Raw genomic sequence first — 22,584 nt, 5'->3', positions numbered from 1 at the left:
GCATTGGAACTCCAGATATCAATGCATCGTGCGCCGAGGAGGCCACTGATGATCCTTGTGCTGACAGTGTTGATGCATCTCGATTTTTGTTTCTTTGATGCATGCAACAGCTTTTCTGAGTGGCGCTGCTTTGACCTTGACACATGTCAGTCAGGTCCACTCAACCCAAGGCTTTGGTATGTGCCGACAGGGATGTTTTTGAAGAGCTCCACACCCTACCCAGAGAAGGGAATCCCTGCTTGGGAAGGAAGACTTGCTACGGCCTCAAACCAAACGATGCAGCCCTTCAATCTTGGCCACTCTGGAGTGCTGTGACCACGGAGACATGCTATCGCAGGCTTGGCAATTTGCCTGGTCATGATCAAGCCCTAAGCATCCAACAGTGATGGACATTATTTGGCCACAAAAGCAACTTTTAAAACCATTGACCATACTTTTCTTCTTTCCCAACATGATTGAGAAACGGAAGGAGGTTCTAGAAAAATCTATCCCCTACTGAGGCAGCGAGGCAATAAAAAGAGAATTTAAATGAGTTTGAGAAGCTTGAGAAAAAATTCTTGAAGGTGAGACAAAGTACACATCTGTGCTGTGGCTTGGACAAAATATGACTGAGAAGGTTCACAGGGCAATATCCATATGGGAACTCCCACACAAGCTTAGTAGAACTCAAAGCTCTACTAGCTTGGAGAGACGAATCTGTTCAATGCTGCTGATGACGTCTCCACATATCATGGCTACCAGTAATTCAGCCTGCTTATCAAGGGAAAATAACGTATTATGGACTTTTCCTCCAGAACTCGTCCAAACCGCTATGCTAGTTGCCTTGATCGTGTCTTCTGGTAATAGATTCCAAAGCATGATAGTGTGCTGAGAGAAAAAGTACTTTCTACAATTTGTTTTGAATCTGCAGGATGTTAACTTCATGGAGTGTCCCTTTGTTTTGTTATTATTTGAAAGTGTAAATAACCATCCTTTATTTGCCCAATTATTTTTACATTTTATATACCGTTGGTCCATATAAAGATCACAACGGTTTACAAAAGTTACATTCATACTATGAATCAATGAATAATGGCTGTTTATGGAGTTCTTATTCTTAAACAGGAATTAATATAAATCTAATTAGATGTTTTAATACATGTTAACTAAGGATCTAGGACATCAGGCAATTTGTACAGGATTTATAATATAACAGTTTTGACATAATAGTCAGTACGTTGTCTTAAGATTCTTACATTCTCTCGTTAGTTTAATTCTCATGCTTCATTTAATATTTCTTGTCCTTCTAGTTATTGTAGTTCTCTGCATTCTGATGTTTTGGTTTTAAAATTAGGTTGTATGCTTTTTTCAAAGCCATGATTTTAGTTTGCATTTAATACTTTATCTGGCAACAAACGAAACATTTCAGATATAGAATTCCAGAGCTTTGGACACGCTATGGAAAGCACACGATCTCTTACTTGCATCAGATGTGTGCTCCGTATTGTGGGAATAGTCCTTTATTTTAAAACTTTAGTGTTCACAGAGATGTGTATAGTTATAATGTCACGCCTAACTGACCGGTGTTACTGGAATGGATGGAGTTGAATATTAACGTTAATACGTTATAATAGATTCGGGATTGTACTGGCAGCCAATGCAGTGACATTAGTGAGGGTGTTATGTGATCAAATTTTCTAGTTCCTAGTAAAGGTCTTGCTGCGGCATTTTGTACAATTGTAATGGTTTTAAGATATATTCGGGAAGACTGAGTAGTAGGGAGTTAAAGTAATCTAGGTTTGAGAAGATTAGAGTTTGCAATACAGTACAGAAGTCCTTGAAACTTAAAGGATTTCAACCAATGTAGTATATGCATCTTGGCGTAGCCTGCATTGATTGTTTTGATGTGCTTTCTCATAGTAAAGTTTTCATCTAGCTGGATACCTAAATCCTGTAATTGATCTGAAGGAGTAATTTGAAAATTACCCAGTTCTAGAGGTGGGGGTTTAATTACTAAAGAAATTTCTACTTAACCAAATGATTTCAGTTTTTGGGGGGGTTTAATGTTAGTTTAAGTTGAAATAGTTCTTGCTGTATTGTTTTCATATAGGTTGAGAGTGTCGATGCAATATTTTCAAATGTTTTAAGCAATGGAATGTAAAAGTGAATGTCATCTGCAAACAAGAAGAAAGTAATTCCTAAATCCGCTAGTAATTTACATAGTGGAAGCATAGAAATATTGAATAGTGTTGCTGAGAGTGCCGAACCTTGAGGGACACCTGTGTCAATATGGAAGGTATCTGATATGTAATTGCCCATGTGACTTGGAATATCCTATTACATAGAAAGGAAGAAAAACATTTGAGAATACTACCATCAATCCCGATATTTCTTAGCTGATGGCGGCTGTTAGATCAATTAGCACAAGAAGATATGATTCGTCTGTGTCAAACCCTCATAGAACAGAGTCCATTAATGATAGGAGGAAAGTCTCTGTTGAGCAGTTTCCTAAATCCAAATTGGTCAGGGAAGAGGATATCTTGGTCTTCCAAATGATTTACAAGCTGAGATAACACTGCTTTTTCAAGTCCTTTTGAGAGAAAAGACAGATTGGATGGTAAATGTCCCAATTGTCGATTCTACCAGTTTTATTTTTTTAGGATTGGTTTTATCATAGCTTGTTTTAACCCATGTGGAACAAATCCTTCTGAGTGAGAATGGTTAGTTAAGGTTGCGATTGTTGGAGTGATAACACTATGTACTTGTTTCAAGGAACTGGCTGGGATTGGGTTGCATGGGTGATTAGCAGGATTCATTTTATTGATGATTGGACTAATTTCAAGATTACTCACTCTGTCGAACACTGTCCATTACACACCACTTATGATTTTATAGGTTCTATCATGTCCCCTCTCTGCTGCCATTCCAAGCTGAAGAACTCTAGCCTGCACAGCCTCTCATCATGGGAGAGATGTTCCATCCTTTTTGTCTCCCTCCTCAGTACTTTTTCTATAGTTCCACTATATCTTTCTTGACATGGGGTGATAAGAAATGCAGTCGCATCGTGGCTCAAAAGAGGTAATATGATATTTTCCATTTTATCCTCCATTCCTTTTCAGATCATGTTTAACATTCTACTTGCTTTTTGGACTGCTGCCATGCACTGAACCGAAGATTTCAACATATTGTCCACAATGACTCAGATCATTTTCTTGGATAGGCCTCCCAATACAGAAACCAGCATTGTATACCTGTAGCTGGGATTATTTTTCCCTATGTGCAGCACCCTGCACTTTTCCACGTGAAACTTCATCTGCCCGTCTGCCCACTCTCCTAGTCTCATGAGGTCCTACAGAAGTTCCTCGCAATCCACTGCCGCTTCTGACATCAGCACGTCACATCCTGCGATGAGATTTGCAACTGCTTCCAGTTTTGTTTTCCAGAATCTACATTTGTCGTTTTACCATTTTTTTTCTGTGCTGGCTGTGAATCATCTTGTCCATCGCCCACTATCCCGTGTTGCTATTAACAATCTGTCATCTTTAGGCTTGAATTCACCTCTCCTTAGCCACTGCTGTGTCAAATCTTGATTTATATGGGGGTTTCTTAAGTAACTCTTTCTACTTCCCACTGATTTGTGCTTCTGCACAAATTTGTGCTATCTTTCATTGTTTGCTGGTCTCATTCTTTAAAAAGTTTTTCTCTTTTTTTCTAATTCTGTAGCTTTTTCCCTTGAGTGCTGGTAGATATTCAGTCATTCCTTCTATTCACCAGAATGACTTTCCAAGCTTAAAAATACAATGATGCTTACTCTCTTTCATATTTCGGCACTATTTAGGCATTTAGATCTGTTGATGCTAATAAGAATATTTGAAGGCCTATTATGGTAGTTCTGTATGTGTAACCAATTTCAATGAAACCATATCACCTTCAGCTCGAGAGATGTACAATCTCAGCATATACTTCTTATAGAATACCTGATGGGCGTGGAGGGGCTTTCTTCTTCTTACATTTAATTCTTCAAGATATTTCTGAAGCCAGCTACTATTCCAAAGCTGCATGAGAGTGCAGGAATTGCAAGCGGAATGATACTTATTTTATTCTGTGCTGTTAAGGCAGTGGGGCAGCATATGTTTGTTTCTGTGGTGGGTTGAATGTTGCGTCAGAGGTGGACCCTTGGGCGGAGGTGGGGTTGACGCAACCCGTAGGCGAGGACCTATGGGTCCCCACCGTCAGCAGCTGGAGTAGGTTGAAGCTAGAGGCCGCAGGAGCTTCACCAATACCAGCCCTCATTCCTCTCGGGTTGAGCCTTTGGGTGCTGGGGCCGGCAGGACTTAGGTGGGCCTCGAGGTTAGCTAGAGAAGAAAGGTGATTCAGCCCAAAGACAACAGTCGGTAGATGGCGCAGTCCTATCCTGGACTGGATTCGGTACTGGAACTCAGGCGCCAAAGGAACAATGAGGAACTGAAGGCGCTTAAGCAAAGGAAGGCCGAAGCCTTGAAAGTCCACGCCCAGAGGAGAGGCGTCACTGACAGGCTAGGGTTAGAGCTGGCGATGAGTAGAAGTTGTGGCAAGCAGCGTAGAACTCTGGACACTGGATAGTCTGTAGCATAGTCGTTCAAAGCAAAGGTCAGGGCACGAAGAAGGCAGGTGTCGTCAAGCGTAGCAAAGGTCTGGGGCTGGAGAGAAGCTGAAGAGTAGTCAGGCGTAGCGGAGGTCCGGGCCTGGAGAGAAGCTGAAGAGTAGTCAGGCGTAGCGGAGGTCAAATCCAATGAGTCAGTCCAACACATAGACGAAACAGGAACTAGGAGAACAGGAACCGGGAACCACAGGAAAACAGGCACACACGATGAGACGAATCTAGGATCAGCAACAAGTACGAGGAGACTTGTTGCAAAGGCAACGTTATAGAGCGAGGCCTGGGTTTTTATACACTGAAGAGTCTGATGTCAGCAACCCGGTCTGCGGCCAGGTTCCCACCGTGGGCCCTTTAAAAGAATCAATGATGTGCGCACCTAGGAAGGGGAGCAGTACTGATGGTGGCGTCTCTCCGTGGGCCACGCGGAGAGGCCCGACGAACAGGGACATCTTGGCTGGCAACACTGGGTGGCGTGGCAGAGCCGGAGGCACCGGAGGGAACCCGAGGTCAGAGCTGGCGGCCCACTGCCGCCAGCGAAGAGGAGCCAGGAGCTGGAGTCCATCTGAGAAGGTGAGAGGGCCGCGCCGCGGGGCTGCCGCGAGTGGCACGCGTAACATTGAAGGGGTGGGGGGGGGGCAGCAACCGCACCTGTTCTGAGATGGGGGCGGAGTGTACGTTTGTGTGAATACCTCTGCTGCTTGCCCTATGTTTTTTCTGGGGTACAATGGGGGAGGAAGGGGGCAAGCAAATATTCAGATCTTTCTCATCCTCTTTATTCCCCACCAGTTTTCTAAGGTTAAGAATATAACTCTTACTAACATTGTGCTGATTAACCCCTATTGTTTAGTCCCTGTCCTCGAATTACAGTTGTGGCTCACAGACCTGTGAGAACACAGCATCAGTCAATGTCATAGAGAGGAGATTCCAACAGAGGGGGCACTGAGATGTCTGGTAATATGACTGCTCTGACTGGTGTTATTCAGTCATTTTCTGTAAATCCTTAAACCCAGTCACTAATTGTGCAAAGTGTGAGCATGAAATTTGGTGTCCCCTTCTATCAGGCAGCGCTCTTGTCTGTGACACACTCTGTGCTCTAATACTCTCCAGCCCCAGCTAATGATTTACTAATATTATTTTTAAAAAGCCTCTCTTATTATTGCACTATATATATATATATATATATACCCACACAAACACACACAAAGCAATATAACTGAGTTCTGTGTACAAATACACAGTGCTATGTACACTGTCAATGCTATATAAAAATATTTTATATGGTACTTTGCATACTGTTAATGCTATATAACACCTTACAGATTGCTGTCTACACTGCCAGTGCTGCATAACATTTTGTACAATGCTGTGTAATCCATCAGCGCTATATAAAAACATCTCATACCGTGCATCATAAGCACTATCAGTGCTATATAACACTTTGGACAGTCCTGTATAAATTGTACAATGTTATGTATATATTGCCAGGACTGACAATACCGGGGGGGGGGGGGGGGGGGGCGCCAAGACCAATCCACAGATTGCGGGTCCCCCCTCAGATTCTTCCATTCAACAGCAGGAAGAGGGTGGCATCTGAACTATTTGCCAATATAATGATGGCCCTTCACAAATGTCTCTGCCACATTATAGCATGGGCCTTGTCAGCTCCTGGCCCACCAGCACTCTCAGGAAGTCATGTCAGTAGCACTCACAGGAAATTAGTGAACTGGGGTGGGACAAATGCAGTGGTGTGGAGCTCCCCCAAAGTTCAGGGCCCCAATTACCCCCACTTCTCTCCAAGGATAGCCCTAGTCAGGGCTATATAACATCACACTATTTAGCACAGTGTACTCTGCCAGTGCTGTATGAGGATCATATCTTGTACCGTGCTGTGTACACTATAACATTGTGTACAGCACTGCACACATTGCCAGTTTTATTAGAACACATTCTGCACTGCTGCAGATGCTGTCTCAGCAATATACAACCAAGACTTCTGATTATAGGTGTTTATAAAATGTAAATTTGTGTTTATGCAGAGGCTTAAACATCAGTGTTTCCTAATGTTTTTGCATTTGAGTTAATCAGTTGCTTCAAATTAACAATACATTTTGCAAACATTTATCAGAAGCCCTACTCAATAATGCTTTCTCTCCCATACTTCATCCCATTCAGCCCAGCCCAATATTCTCTGGCCATAGCCACGAATCTCACTACCCTGGAGCATCCACCTCCATAGCCTTAGCCCAGAATAGTCCTAAGCACTTCCCTCTCCCTCGACTGCACAGCTCCAGCACTTTTTTCTCTTCCCCCAAACACCCTCCTCCCTCCACTGCAGCACAGTACCCAACACCGAGCAAACCTTTTTTATTCAAGCAAGGGAAAGGGCTGGTCCGAGGTCTGACTGCAGCAGAGGCAACAGCAGCAAAAAAAAATACATTGAAAGCGCGCGGGCAGGGACTGAACCAGTACACACTCCGTTCACAGGCCCACATTAGTCCCGCCCCCTCCTGGCTTCCGTACAGGAGGCGGAGCCTGGGAGGGAGCGCGCGCGCTAGCTCAGCCCCTGCCTGCGCGCCTTCGGAGTACGTTGCTGCTGCAATTGGGTCTCTTTAAAAAGAAAAGGTCTGCTAGGACAGTATTTTATCAGATAAAACCGATAATTAGGAAGCCTATATACAACATCTTGTACACTACTGAGTATAGTCAGTGCTGCATACAATACGGTACTGTGTACAGTGTCAATGCACAACACCTCGAACTGCGCTGTGTACTATAGAATAACACATTGTACAGCGCTATATAAACCAAGATAATTCATGGTAAATACCTATGGTTGCCGGCCTGGTGACCCTCTCGCACAGGTTCTAGCCTCTTCAAATACCACCTGGATACACAAAGGGCTGCAATCTCTGGCTGCAGTTTGAGTTTCCGGTGATAGATCCTAGCTTTCCTTCCCTTGCACAGGACCGAGCACAGCCGACAGCACTTCCACCTATGCTATGCCTGCCCATGCAGGGATCCTTCCGAGTCTTGGCATCGAGAACCAGACCCCAGCACCGATCCAGGGGTTCTCCCCACCCCGGACTACGTCTCCAGCGACGATCAAAGGTGCTGCTATAGCATCCCAGAGTCTGGGCCGTGTGACATGACCAGCGCCTGCCCTTGTTGCCCCCATTCTCCATCTCTGCGGGATCACCCGTGCAAAAGATGTCATTAATAAACGTCGGAAGAGACGAGAGAATGCAACCATTTATAAACCAAATATTAACAACAATGAAAATAAGAGACTCTTCAAAATAACAACAAAAAAATAAAATAAAATGTAACCTTTGAAATCACACGTCTCACAGATATTACAATTTACCATAAAAATTCAAGAAATGAACTAATCTAGATTTTTAATACTCACAGTATCCAAGTTTCTGTCATTTCCAGCTGTGGCACTGGTTCTTGAGGACATATTTATTTCCCTGAGATGGACTATTTATATATTTATAATTTCTTGTAAATCTCCCCCAGCAACGACCAGGGGAAAAATAAAAAATAAATAAAATTATTTCTCTATTTACACACACGCACAAGTCAGCAATTACGATCCAGAGAGCCAAAAAGGGGATCGCAGACTCCTCGTTTGCAAAGCCAGTTCTCTTGTTGCCTTGATTTTCTCTGTCTCTTATTTTGCTCCCTTTATCTTTGATCGATTGCTGTTGCTGCCTTTTATTTCACTGGGTAATCCGTGAAGGGGAAATGAAATAGGAAAATAATAACCAAAAGCTTTTAACCAAAAAAGAAATAAAAAATAAAGTTGAAACAAGAAGAAATGAATGAACGGTAAAAAGCTGCAAAGGGAGGGATGAGGAGAGAGAGGGGTGAAAGCGATGAGGAATGTGACCCAGAACCGGGTGGGTAGCTTTGTGACCCTCCTGGGGAGCGTTCGTAAAATCGTCAGGATCCCATAGTTCCTCTGCACCCCCACAAATAAGACAGAGTGGAGATGCGTAAGAAATACAAATCAAGAGGTGACCGAGGTCTTCAGCCTCCTTTTCTCTTCCTGGATCGGGGCTCTTCCAGCCCCGAGGGTAGGGGGAAGGTGCCCCCTCAGAGGACAGCAAGATGCCCTCAAGTCACAATCCCTTCTGCGCAGTGCACGGGGGCCTCTGCATTTTTTTTCTTCCCTTGTCTTCCCCACCTCTGCCGATTCTTCGGAGGGGGGGATATTTGCCGCCCCCAGCCACTTATCTGGATCTCATTCCTTGGAGGGGTGTGGAGGAAGGTTATTCCCCTCCTCCCTCCCTGTGCGCTCTCCCCCCAGGGGAGAACGAAATAGAGAGGAGGGGGCTTGAAGAGAAACAAACCGGTAGGGTCCTTTTTTTCTCAATGTGACTTTTTCTTTAATTCCAATCCATTCCTGAAGCTTTGATTTCCGTTTTTGTGCCGGAGCTGAAAGGGGGAGGGGAGGAGATCCAAGATTTATAGTCGATTAATAAAGAAAAACATATATCTATATCCCCCTCCCCAAGCTGTGTTAGAGAGAAGATGAGACAGCAGCCCTTGCTTGGAGAAACAGAGCCAGAGAGAGAAGGAGAAAGGGGAAGGAAGGGACGTCAGGCTGGATGAGGGCAGGGCTGGATGATGCCTCTCCCTTCTATCCTCCACTCTCACCCGCCCTGCTCAGTTAAAGAGACAGGCTCCCTGAACACAAAGCGCTTGATAGCTGGAGCAGGGGGCGAGGCAGCTGACTAAAACAAGGATTATTTCTGAGGTATATTTCTTAAGATGAATGGAGCTGATCAATATATACACACACACACAAAGACACATACATCTGATACAGCACTGGGAGAGCCACACAGAGCTACACAATCTCTACAACACCAGGACAGATACTAAACATTTTTCCCATAGACACAAAATGGGAAATACACTTTAGTACTTCTGGACCAGAGTGACACACAGAGTCACACACATCCATGCAGCACCTGGAGAGCTATACAGAACCCTTCTGCTTCTCACACCTGCACCACATTGGAAAAGCCATAGAGAACTGCACTCATCCACACAGCATCTTCAGAAAGATGCAGATGCCCTCACTCATTCTCTCTCTGGCTGCCTCCAGCCACCATCTTTAGAAAATGTATCCCAGGGGGTGAGGGAACAGCTATCCTCACCCCCTTCTTAATTGAACCTTGGAGAGGGCCATACCGCCTTCATCTCTGGACCTGCATCAACGGAGGTGTAGGGGTGGACCCTTTGAGGTGTAGGCCAGGGCAGCCGCCCTGGTTGCCCTAACACCAGCCCTATCCTGATGAGAGCTAGATAGGAAAGAGTAAGAGTTGAATAGGAAGGAGTATGAAGAAAATCCATGAATGAGAGCTTCCTAATGAAAGCCAGATTGGAAGGATAGTGAGAGGCTATGTATGAGGCTCCTTGATGAGAGAGCCAAATGGGAAGGTACAAGAGAGAGTTTACACAGCAGTCTCCAAGATGCACAGATATAAACCAGTATGAGGCACAGTAACTAGCACTAGGGTTACAGGACTGAGAGAGAAAATACCTTTCCCTTTCCTCCCGCAAGCCATTCTGTGCCATCCTCTCTCTGCTTATTTTATCATCTCAGTATTGTAGCGTCAGTGGACCCCTGAGCCAAGACGAGATCCACACTACCTGTGGAGAGAGACCCACCAGGTCCTTGTCATCGGAAGGCAGATCACAGAGTTGTGGTGATTCGGGCCCAAGGCAGGGACGAACATCGGAGTCTGGTGAACCGGCCAAGGGTCGAGACAGGCAGCAGCAGTAGTCCAGTGCAGTCCAAGGGTTGAGGCAAGTGGCAGATAAAGTCCGGTGAACAAGCAAAGGGTCAAGGCAGGCGGCAGGCAGTAGAGTCCAGTGAACAGTCCAAGGGTCAAGACTGGAAATCAGTCTGAAGGAGACAGGACAAGGAAGACGGAGAGGAAACAGAGGAATCGAAGCAGAGAAGCAGGAACACACAGTTGGGAAATGCCAGGTCAGAAGCACAAGACAGGAACACAAGATCAGGGTCGCAAGGCAGACAACTAGCTTCTCCGAAGAGATGACTTGTTGCAGAGGCAAAGCTGAAGAGCAGGGGTTAGTTTAAGTAGTCCCTGCTTGATGAAGTCAAGATGGGGACCACAGGAATTTCTCCCACCACAGCCCCTTTAAAAGCCCTGGTGAGGCGCGTACACGTGCTTAATGTTTCTGCCGAAGGTCAGGTGTCCATGCTGGCAGCGTTCCTGCGCTGCAGGGAAGAAGCACGATGGTGGTGGCGATTTCCTGTCACCACGGAGCAGGAGGGAGCAGCTTCAGGGCCATGATGGGTGAGGGAAGCCAGCCACAAGCCTCCTCAGCTGGCAAGCGCAACAGGTATTTCTTGCACTAGAGCAGGGCTTCCCAAACTATGGGTCAAGATCCCACAAACCTTCAGCAGCCCATCCCATGTCCACTCCACCTCAGGAAGCCTATCTGTCTTAGATTCCTGCTACACTCTGGTCTTCCTCGCTAATTAATCCGATATTCCACAACCAGCCAATAGGCTACAGGGAGAGACAGGAGTAGCCTCCCTTCTCCTGAGGCCTATTGGTCAAACCTTCTACAGCCAGCCAATGGGCAGTAGGGAAAAGTGAGAGCAGAAGCAAGGAGACAGAAACACTTCCTTACTTCTTTACATGAGAGTCTTGCAGCATGGAGATCTCTGCTCCCAATTTCTGTGGAGAAAGCCTGGCCCATACTATTCTGTCCTCCAGCCCCCTTCTAAAGCTCAAGATTGCTCATACAGCATTACATATGGTGTAAGCGTTGGTATTTCTGCTCTAAGTGCCGGCACAGGCAGACCTACTTCCAGCAGAACAAAAAGGAGGGAGAATGTTTCTCTCTTTTCTTTGGAGCCTGGCTGCAGCAGCCTGACAGTCAAATACAGCAGGCTAAGGGATCTAGCCCTGCCAGGATAGCCAGGGAAGTACAGTAAGTCAGAGCCGGTCAGGCTAGGATTTGTTTTTCTTTTTTTTCCCAAAACAAAGGAGAGAGGTTTTTTTCTGTGCTCCTGAATAGGGCAGCAGCCCTCTAGAAGGAGAAGCCTCTGTGGCACCAGGGCACACTAAGCCAAAATGTCCAAGCCCACCTCCACCATTAGAGCCTGCAAATCTGGGATTTTATTGCCCAGACTACGAGCATTTGTAGCCATAGGTTTCCAATTTTTCTCTCTTGATTTGTTGCACTTCCTAGACATCTTTTCTGCTTTTTTGAGCTGATTGATTTTGTTATTTTCTCCCTCCACTTCCTGTATTGCTTGGGGGTGACATGTCAATTTCATCGGCCGTCTCCTATCACCCCCATTGCTCTGGGATGTGATTATTCAGTCTGAGACTCTTTGGGGACCAGTTTTTAACTAATCTGACCAAATCAAACTACGAGACATCTTTTCTGGTGGCCTCCCTGTTAAAAGTTCTGAAATTATACATCAAGGAAGCTAAAATATTCAGACCACAATGGTAACACCAGAGGAGAGAGCTCAGTCAGTTTCAGTAATTAGAGACTACTATGGACAGAATTTGAGGCTCCTCAAACATTCCATAATTCTGCCAGAAGGGGATGAGGAGAATAACCCAAATAGTTTTAGGAGTACCCAAGGGGAAGATGAGCCAATCAGGTCTGCCTGGAAAGCGAGTCCCTGGGTCCGAGGGCAATAATCCATTTTCTCCTATATTCAGAAAGAAGAAAGAGGTAAAACATCAAGCAGGTAAGAGAGATCCAGGAGACTGTTCCCGTTACAGGGGCAGGCACTCAACCTGGGAAGGTCAAGGTGAGGATGACGGTATATAAAGAAGTGTATATCAAGACCCTCTTAAAAGACCAGGAACAGACATTTAGTCTGGTCCACCTTAAGGCAGAGCCCAGAAGGGAATCCTGGGCCCAGGGCATTTCCCTGAGTAGGGAGTTCAGAAAGTAGGCCCAGGAGAGAACAGAGGCCCTGAGGGTGGAGGAAGACAGATATCCTACTGAAATTGTGAATGTTTGATTTCAGCTGTTGAGGTAAGCAGGCAGTTTCTGTTATTGTTTGTTTCACTGTGAATAAAGCAATTTCTGTGGGAAAAGGCTGGAGTCTAGTTAATTCTGTCCTCTTGGCCCCCTTCTAAAGCCCCAGACCACTCACACAGCTTTATACCCCACTACTAGACCGTTCCCTTTTACCCTTGGAATTTTTATCCATAATGATTCCAGAGTGTAGTTTGTTTCCTGCAAAACTATTATTCTGCTTGACTTTGAATCATCCTTAACATATAGTGCTTTATCTGCCCAGTCATATCAATATAATTTGTGCCCTACTCTCACAGTGTCCCATTCATTATCTTCCTTCCACCAGGTCTCCGAGATGCCTTCTATGTCTATAGCTTCCTGGAGCATCATACAATCTAACTCTTCAGACTTATGTTTCAGATTTCTGGCATTTGTATTCAGACATTTTAAAGTAGTTTTACTTATATTTCTATCTTTATATGTACCCATAACCCACTTATTATTAAATGATACAGGCAGTTTGGAATATTTTTTATCTGGGTACTCTGTATTTAAGTACATCTGGGTTTTTTCAGCATTCACAGCCATCTCTCCATCTGGTCCTTCTAACTTACTTGGGGCCTGATTTCTATAAGGCTTCCCCCCATTCTGTGTCTATGGGAAAAATGCTTAGTAAATCAGCATCCCTTAAGGACACCTCCCTCTGAACCAAGCACTGCTGAGTGACTGTTGGCTTTCCCCCTTGTTCTAGTTTAAATGCTGCTCTGTCTCCTTCTTTTAAAGTCAGCGCCAGCAGCCTGGTTCCATTCTGGTTAAGGTGGAGCCCATCTCATCTGAATAGGCTTCCCCTCCCTTTCTCCACACACCTACAACAATTTGGAAAACAATAAAATAATTCCAAGCATACCCCTTCAGTAGAAGATCCTGGACATCTGAGCACCCCATTTGCCCCAAAATGAAGTAGTATGTGCCAAACCTAGATCGCTCAGAGCTGCCATCATACAGTTGTATCTGCTCAGCTGGCAGTCAAGCGGCTGGAAGCAGAATCCCTTGTAGATGGTTTTACAAAGCTCGGAGAGTTTTCTCCACTGGTCCACTCTCATTTCTGAATCCAGCAAATCCCGGCAGGGCCTCTCACCCACCCCAGTTCCCAATTCCCCTTTTTTAAAAGTGAGGAAGGGAGAGGAGCCCCAGAGCGTAACCACTTAGAGAAAATCTAAAAGGAATTAAAAACAAAAATAGAAATAATAATAATAATTTTAAAAAATAATAATAAAGTCCCGTATTTTCCGGAACCTTAGCAAATCAAGAGCTCTTGAGTTCTCCAGCCTATTACCGTCCTTGTACCACTGTCAATATATGAAACCCATAGAAAGAAAGAAAAGAAAAAATGAACTCCTGCTTGCACTGCTTCTCTGTCTGCAACACCAAAGCTCACTCAGTGCCAGCTCATCCCACATCCTTCTGTTTCCTTGAGGGAGCTCCCGTCCATCTGATTCAAAAAAATGCTTCGCCTCCTCAACTGACTTGAGGATCATATTTTTATTATTCTGGGTGACTATTAGTCTTGCTGGGTAGAGCACGGCATCAGGTAAGCCACACCGACTGAGCTGTCTTTACTGCTGCAAGCTCGCTTGTTTCTTTTGGATCACCTGCAAAAAGTCTTGTAAGAAAAGATGTGCTGTTGCTTGTGGTGAATCTCACCAGCAGCTCTTGACTTGTCCGGGATGTGGATTTTATCTTCATGGTTGTGCAGCCACATTAAGCTGTGTGCAGCCAACCACCCAGACCCAGAGGAGGCGCAAACACAATGGATCGTCTTGATTTTTCACACAGTTCCCTGTGACTGTCAAGCCCAGTGCCTCTGGTACCCGTCTTGAAAGGAATTTCACAGGATCTGTGCCCTCCACTCTCTCTGGAAACCTGACCAGCCACATTGTTTGTGGCACTTTCAATTCTCCATACTTTCAGGTTTCTCCATGACTTCAGCCAGTTTCCACTCCAGAAAATCCACCTTGCCCCTTGCTGCAGTCAATGAGTCCTCCAGCTCTTCCATTCGGGTTATTCTTTCAGCTATGCAAAAGGAATTTTCTTGCACCAATGACAATAATTCCACCTCCTTCCTGATCCCCACTCCCAGGTTGGAGTTAATGCTGGAAGACAACTTGGCAGAAAAAGACTCAAACATTCTTTGTAAAGTTTTAGTTGTATCCATCAGTGCAGAGGGAGCTGGCCATTCCTCATCTGAGGCCAAGTCCTCTGCCTGACTAATCTCCAAAGCCACTCTTTTGCTTATGCTCTAGTTTTAGCAGCTTGATCTGTGCAAATTGCAAACAGAGATTTTTTTTTTAATGTCCTTTGACATTTTGAGGGTAATTTTTAGAAAGTTTGTGAACTTCTGCTTTGAAAATTTGCAGATTGGCCCAATGTGCATGCAAACATATGCGCCGACAGTTACACTCTGCTCAGAGAAAGCGTAACTTTCTGCACTTATGTTTATACACATATTTTCAAAAATTGAACGTATGCTCGTAAATCCTTTCCCTACCCCCGACTCCACCTTTCCGGAATGCCTGGTGTAAGAGTGATGGTTTCGGGTTTGACACGTTCTCCTCCAACTCCTCAAGATGATTATGGCACATGGATAGCCCTGATACAAACACTGGATTGGTTCACATAAAAAAAAATCCTCTCGCTCACAAAAATCACCACCAAGCCAAATGTGGTTCCCAGACCCTGTTCTAGCAAACACACACCAGAGAAACCAGGAATCACAAAATCCATTCCCCAGTAAGTCCACACTTGGGTACAACTCAGTGAAAACACTGGGGTCTGTAGTTGGTGTTCAAATAAAAGATAGTCCTTACTGTAACTTAAAGAAGAGGATCTAGGTCAAGATGACAAAAATAAGAATCATCACACATCCAACGATCAATAAAAAAAAACCAAATGGTTTCTCTGCCCATCTGTACTCTGCTCACTTCCCTTCTTGTTCGTGCACCTTCATTCTGACTGAAAATATCCTCACCAATGAGAGTGGGATAACTAGAGTGTAGTTCTAGTTCAGGCATGAACTGGTCTGGAAAAATCCCTAAGAAAATATATCCAAAAAAGGGTTTCAACAAGTCAAAATCATCAACTGTAAGTCAACTTTCAAAGATATAAGTCCCTTGAGTTAGTGGCTCAAATGTCTACATCCTTCTCTTCACACAATCTGTTAGGGATGTGAATCAGGTGCCCGATCATTTGCACTTTCGGGTTCATGAAGCCGGGGGAAAATCTTGTTTTGCCGCGGATCTGCATTTTTTTTTTTGGGAAAAATCATTTTTCGGGTTAGTGCGCGCTAACTCCCGTTAGCGCGCACTAACAAAAAGTAACAAAAAATAACAAAAATAGACGGTTTTGTGTTAGTGCACGCTAACTAACCTGAAAAATGATTTTCCTGAAAATTCGGGGGAAAAATATTCATTTCGCTTTTTAACCGATATATAACGAATTGAGAAATATCGTACAATATTTCAATTCGTTATAAAAATGATTCACATCCCAACAATCTGTTAATGGGTCAAATGGGTCAAAAAGATCTCTAATTCCAATCCTTTGGGATGCCGGGGGTATGCTCGTCCCTCTGGCATTGGTCAGTCAAAACCCCAAAATCCTCACAAAAACTCTTTTCCTCAATACCTCTTTGCCAAATGCTTGAATTGCTTTCTTTGAAATCCAGGGGGAATTTCCAGCTCTCCAACCACCTTGTTTCGAGATCTTGAGGAAATCTCTTGCTCTTCAGTCCTCTCTCTCTTGAAACCCTGGGAAATGTTTCAGCTCCTCACGCTCCTATCTCTTGACCTGTTGCCTTGAGATCCAGGAGGAATCTCTAGCTGTGATTCCTATCTCTTCCTCTATCGCCTTCCCACTGAAGCACTGGGCATACTCCAACAGACTATATACCCCCAAAAAGCCTGTCCCCCAGAAAGGTGGGGTTATAACAATGGGAGGAATCAAAGCTAGCAAAACCCTTCCTACTGCTCCTAGAGAGAAAAAATCACATGGGGATTATATTAGTTACTGGCAAAAAGCAAATTCAAGTTTTGCAGCAATGATGATTTGAGAATTATGTTTCATTATTTTAACTAGGACAATTATCTGTCAAGCCCAATAGTAAGACTTTAGGATTCTTCATTAGTCTTACCTTAGTAATATCGAGCTCCATATTTAAAAGCCATTTAAATGGATAACTCAAAAGTCAGAGCAGGGCTAAAGTTATCTGGCCTTGTGTGGCTGGATAACCTGCCACTTATCTGGAAATCTTCAAAAGATGTTAAAAAAAAAAAAAAAAAAAAGCAAACCCCATCATGTGCCTCGAGGCCCAATTCCCACGCCACCACCAGTAATAATTAACTCCTCAGCAGGCCAAGGCTTCCTCAAATGCCAGTAGATGAAAAAAAAATGTAGTGACAGGCTCTGGCTCTCCAGCCCTCTCCCCTTCCTTCCCTGCTAAATAATTTACAAACTATTACCCCCTTGGTATCCTCCACCTCCCCACCTTACCCTGGCAACCCTCCTCCCTCCCAAGATATCATCCACTCTGTATCTTTACATAGGCCCATCTGCAGCCTGGATTGCAGTCCATAGTGATCCTGGGCGCTTCCAGCATAGCATATCACCTTCCTTTTGTAATAAATGTATCTGCACCTTTGAAAATGTGTTTGTATCAGCATATTCCTTTCCTCTACGGCCTGCTGTTAAGTCTGGTGAGGTATTTCCTGCAATTCCTCCTCACTCAGGTCGTATGCCTCTTCTTCCTCCTCCTCCTCTTCATCATTGGCACTATAAGATGAGTATCTTGGCCCTCTGGCCTCTGCTTTTAGCCAGGTTATTAAGCATGCAGCAGGACAGAAAAATGTCAAAGACTTTTGTTGGGTTATAGAGAGGACATACCCCTGTTCTGTCCAAGCAGTGGAAATGTTTTGAGTAGGTCAAAGGTTCTCATAATAACTGCCCTGGTCTACTGGTGGGCCCTGTTGTAGTGGACACTTGCTGCAGTCTGTGGGTATGCTAGCAGGACCATGAGCCAGGTTTTCAATGGATATCATCTTTCACCTGTAAAGGAGAAGGCAGAGAAGAGCAGAATGAGAAATCCCAAGCTGGTAGTCAGTGAGGCTGTTCCCTGATAGAGGATAGGGTGGGCTTCCAGGACAAAATTGATAAGACCACCTAGAGACAGAGGGAGAGAAAAGGGCAGAGTTAAGTTTCTGTGTCCTTGTAGTGACAGCAGCTTAACTACTTAGAAGCCAACCCCCAGTGGTGAGACCTTCCTGGAAATCAGTCACAATTCCTGACTGTGAGAGGATGTAGGTACACCAAGCTACTATAAGCTAGGTTCCTGCCCCCACAAGCTTATAATGTATTGAAGCCTTACATTGTGAATAGAGCTATGTCTGCATCTTAGTGATGTTTTTTCAGACCTGCCAAAAAGGGTTTTCAACCCTGCAGAGACTGCAAGCCGCCGCAGAAAAGGTGAAGGAATATAAAAATACATCAAAACCCCTGTGAGCTGACCTGTGAATGACAAATGTTCTGCAAGAACCAGGATCCAGCGCTCACAGTGTTAAGTTGGGAAAAGGGCAGTACTGTTTAGCCTACCCAGACAACAGCACTACATAGCTAGCAGAGGAGGAAGCCAAAGGAATAGCGGGAAACTAATTAAAGAAGAAAAGGTACAATTTGGCTGGCTCTGATAATGTGTAAGTGATGGGGATGGCCAGGAGTTGGAGCCAGGAACCAGGAAGAGAGGAGTGCATCTGGCAGCCCTGCAATCAGTTTTCTCCTAAAGAGATAATGGTCAAGAGGGAGAGATAGAAATCTGTGCTCTAAGGAAACAGAGAGACAGATAGCTGTTCTTGCTTCACAGGCAAGCTACATGTAAATTCCCAAAAAGGAACAGAGGAGACAGGAGGTGAGACACTGGAAACTGAGAGACTTCCTTTCCAGAGATATCCAGGTCCAGGTGCACATGGCTGGATCACCCTCCTAAGAGACTGCGTTAAGTAATCTAAACTTTTCACAGAGAGTATCTTAGCAGAGGAGGGGAAAAGTTTATTTCTTTGCCTTTTTTCAGCCAAAGTCAAGCATAAACCATTGGTGGCAGATAGTGGGAAAGAAAAATTGGTGGACAGTGGTCTTTCTGTAAGAGCCTGAAACCAGACCCGCTTTCTGTTTAGTACCAAATAAACCATTTGGGGAAGCTCCCCAGGAGAGAGAGACTTTTCACACACTGCAGTGCTCATTTATTTATTTATTTTATTTGTTGAGTTTTATATACCGTCGTTCTGTGAAGCCATCACAACAGTTTACAAGATTAGTCTATTTTGTTTGTTATCTAGCCAGCTCCACCATCAAAAGAGACTTCATTTTCTTGATTATTTTTTTTTCCACACAATTTTATGTTTAGGACAAGGTGCACCCTTTGCAACCTGGTGACATTGGGATAGATCTGTTTCCCCCTCCCTTTTGTGAGTATTCAGGGGTAAAGAATGTTTGAACGTTGTGTACTTCACTCCCTTTCCCCCCAACCTTTCTCTATTAGTGCTCCCTATTTTTTTTTTTTTACTATCCATATGAGTATGTTGGTTGCCCTGGCTAACAGGCCATACTCAGTGTTATTTTTGCTTTGCTTGATTTAAAATATGAAAACTGCAAGTTTATATTAATCTTCACTATTGTACTTTTCCCATTTAATGTTCTGGTTGGATTTACTGTCTGCTTGCACAATACTAGTAAAAGGGTTAATTACTGTTTTATTCTGGTGTGATGATTTTATCTGGTCTGTGGTGCCACAAGTGCGAGGTTGTTTGGGAAGGGCACAGAATTGTGGTATCGAGGTGACCAACCCTGTCTCATCCCCCACTCAGGCTACAAACCTGAAGATAAATCATATTAGTAAATATCATTTCTCATGTGGCATTCCCCATCCCAAGCATAGGGGTAACTCATAATCTGGACCAAGGAGGGGGCCACATAGGCATTGTGACCGAATCCCTGAAACCTGGACACCATGTCCATGATGATCCCCTTGACATCGCAGCCCACCTGCATGTTGAGGGATTAGAAGCTTTTGTGGTAGTGGAAGATGGCCTTATTGCCTGCAGGTGCCCTGATAGGGACTTCAGCATAATTGATAGGCCCCAAAATGGAGGGGGAACTGTGCAGTTTGGTAGACATCATTCATAATTTGTTGCTGTCTACTCCAGGAGAAAGATATATAGTGAAGGTGCGTTTTCCTGAGAAAAGCAGGCAATACAAACTGATCAATAATATGGAGGTGGCCGACTGCTTATTCCATCCGTGACCCCCAGAGTTGTCTGGAAGGTGCCAGTGGCAAAAAAAAAAAGGCCAGTGACCTTGAGGTGTACTGGCTGAATGGAAAGATGCAAGTCCTGCCGTAATTGCTGAACCTGTGCAAGACAGATCTAAAAACTGTACCCTAATCCTGTAAACTCTCTCTAAAGGGTACACCCTCCTCCTCTTCTCTTCTCCCTCCCTCCTTAAATGTTGTGTCCTGAGTATCCAAAAATGTATAATACTCATGCAGATCTTTATCTCTTCACCATTCACCTTCCCAGTCTGCCCCAATCAGACTGCTCACCGTACAAACACACACACTCTGAGAAATGCACTGCCATTCAGGGAAAGGTTCCCCCAAAGAATAGCAGCAAACCCAGTATTAGTCAGAAGGACAAACTCAACAACAGCAAAAAAACAAACAAACAACATTACAGTCAAACACACATCTGGACAAGGACAACAATTTACTAGCTAACACCCCCCCCCCCCCCCCCACACACACACACACACTCCCTTTCCTCTATTCCTAGGTAGCTGCTGTTTCCACTCATCGGGAGAAGTCAGCATGCCAAACACCAGGGAGGCTGAAAAAGACAATGCAAATTTGAAATTGGTGCGTTATATTGCAGGTGTGCACATTCTTGATGATGTTTGCATGTACGGTCTTTATAAAATAGCAAAGTACATGCAAACTTCCACACAACGCCTGACACAACCCAAACTCACCTACTTTGTTCAAGCGTATTTTTCTGCGTATACTCGGCCTGTTTTGAAAATCATTGTGAGCACACATGCCGGCCATATGTGCATACAACCTGATTTTAACATGTACTCAAATGACTGTATCAGGCTCGGGCTGTTGTGATGCTATTTATGTTGCATTACCAGCATCCGCTCTGAATGCACTGCAAATAGCTGTACCAGGCAGCTCACGATACCCTCTTCTTTCATTTGTATAATCTCTCCCATCAAGTTCCCAGTCCTCTGCACCGTATCATATCTTAGGACTTTTCAGTTTTAAGTTCCTTGTACCAGTTCTTGCTTTCACTTGTTTTTATATGTTAGCTGTATCAGCTCTTGTATTCATTTGTTTCATGTACTGCCTTCGAGCGAAGTTGTAGTTTCTTGTAAACCGGGGTGATCTGTATCGCATATAGGAACTTCGGTATATAAAAGTTAAAAATAAATAAGTAAGTAAATAAATAAATAAAATGCCCCAGCTCAGGTGCTGGCAGGAGCACGGCGGTAAGATTGTGTCTCTCCTGTTCCGTTCTCATTACGCTGCTTACCAGTTTAACGCTGCACCAAATTTAGGGCCTTTTCTTTGATACATAAAGCCCTTAAAGTTAAAAGTCCATACAGAATTGTTTTTGTTTTAAAGATCGATGTGGCTTGGCATTCTCTCTCATGAGATCCCCTCTACTGGAACGTTACAAACCTGTGCATCCAGAGAAAGGGCATTCACTGTCTTTGGTCCAGCAAAGTGAAATGTTTTGCCTGCTGTGCTAAAAGCAGAACTACATACGACAACGTTCAGAACAAAATTGAATGCATGTTTTTTTTCTCAGGCGTTAGGGAAGCCTAAATGTTAGGGATTTTCCCTGATGTATGCCGTGGCCTGTTTGGAGTAACATGCACAGTTGTTTAGGTCTTGCTTACATTGTATGAACACTGACAGCAGGGGGTCTGTTGCTTGTGTCTAGGTAGGATGGTTTTAGTTTATTAGAATGGGTGGTCTTTTCTCAGGCAGTTCATTCTGTTATGTCAGCATTATTTCATGTATTTTTATTTCAGTGTTGATTTGTAACCCGCCTAGGAGCATGCGTAGAGCAGGAAATAAAAGTGGCCCTGTTTAAAGCTCCTGCTTGCAGAGCTCCAGGAGCCCTGGGGCCTGGCCCCCAGCTGAGGACTGCCGCTGCGATGACTGCGAAGGGATATAAAAGAGGGCAACAGAATCCAAAGGGAATTGCAAATGAAGGCTCGTGGCATCAGATCTCAGCCTTGGGTTCAGTTGAGCTAGAATCCCAAAGGAACTGCGCTGTGCCCCCCCAAAAAAGTTTATCTCGTTGAATCAAAAAGAAGTGCTGTACTTGGTGAAGATGGTCAAGCACTAGTGGGTTTGCCCTTGAACACGCATATGGCAGAAGCAGGGTAAAATGCATTTTATTTAACACAGGGACTAGCAAAGGAATATCGTTCTCTAGCCCCATCTGACGGTCAGTGCAGGTAACAACCATCAATTAGACCTGCAGTATGTTTTTCAGCATTTCAGGTTTCCCTGGTCTTGTGGCTCTGATCCTGACTATCTGAGGGGCAGAGGTCACCCTGCAGCAGGGTTGAAAATACTTCTTTTTTATCTGCAGCCTTCCCAAATGTCAGGCAACTGCCTCCCTGACTTCTCTGATTAGCGCAGTGCACAGGCCCTGCACCATGATAAGCCAGTAAGCCAAAACTGCCCCTCCTGTTCAGGGCTGGTGCTTGTTATTATTCTGTTAACCCTTACAGTACTTGAAGTGAGCAGTTGAAAAATATGTTTTAAAATCAAATTTTAAATACATCTTAAGTCCATAGGGGACATAGAGCGAACTCAG

At 44.3% G+C, this 22,584-nt stretch overlaps 1 protein-coding gene across 1 annotated transcript in view; it reads right to left on the bottom strand.

The window, feature by feature from the left end:
- The window catches only part of MARK4 (microtubule affinity regulating kinase 4), a 185,963-nt gene extending 176,762 nt beyond the window's left edge, over positions 1-9,201 (bottom strand). Inside the window, 1 exon segment of the mRNA XM_029620037.1 lies at positions 8,028-9,201. Within this exon segment, the coding sequence (XP_029475897.1) occupies positions 8,028-8,078 (51 nt within the window). The 5' untranslated portion in view covers positions 8,079-9,201.
- Between the last annotated feature and the right edge of the window lie 13,383 nt (positions 9,202-22,584).

This window comes from Rhinatrema bivittatum, chromosome 11 (assembly GCF_901001135.1).
Source record: "Rhinatrema bivittatum chromosome 11, aRhiBiv1.1, whole genome shotgun sequence".
NCBI classification, from domain to species: domain Eukaryota; kingdom Metazoa; phylum Chordata; class Amphibia; order Gymnophiona; family Rhinatrematidae; genus Rhinatrema; species Rhinatrema bivittatum.
The sequence above is the reverse complement of the archived record's forward strand: the minus strand, read 5'-3'. Positions and strand labels throughout refer to the sequence as shown.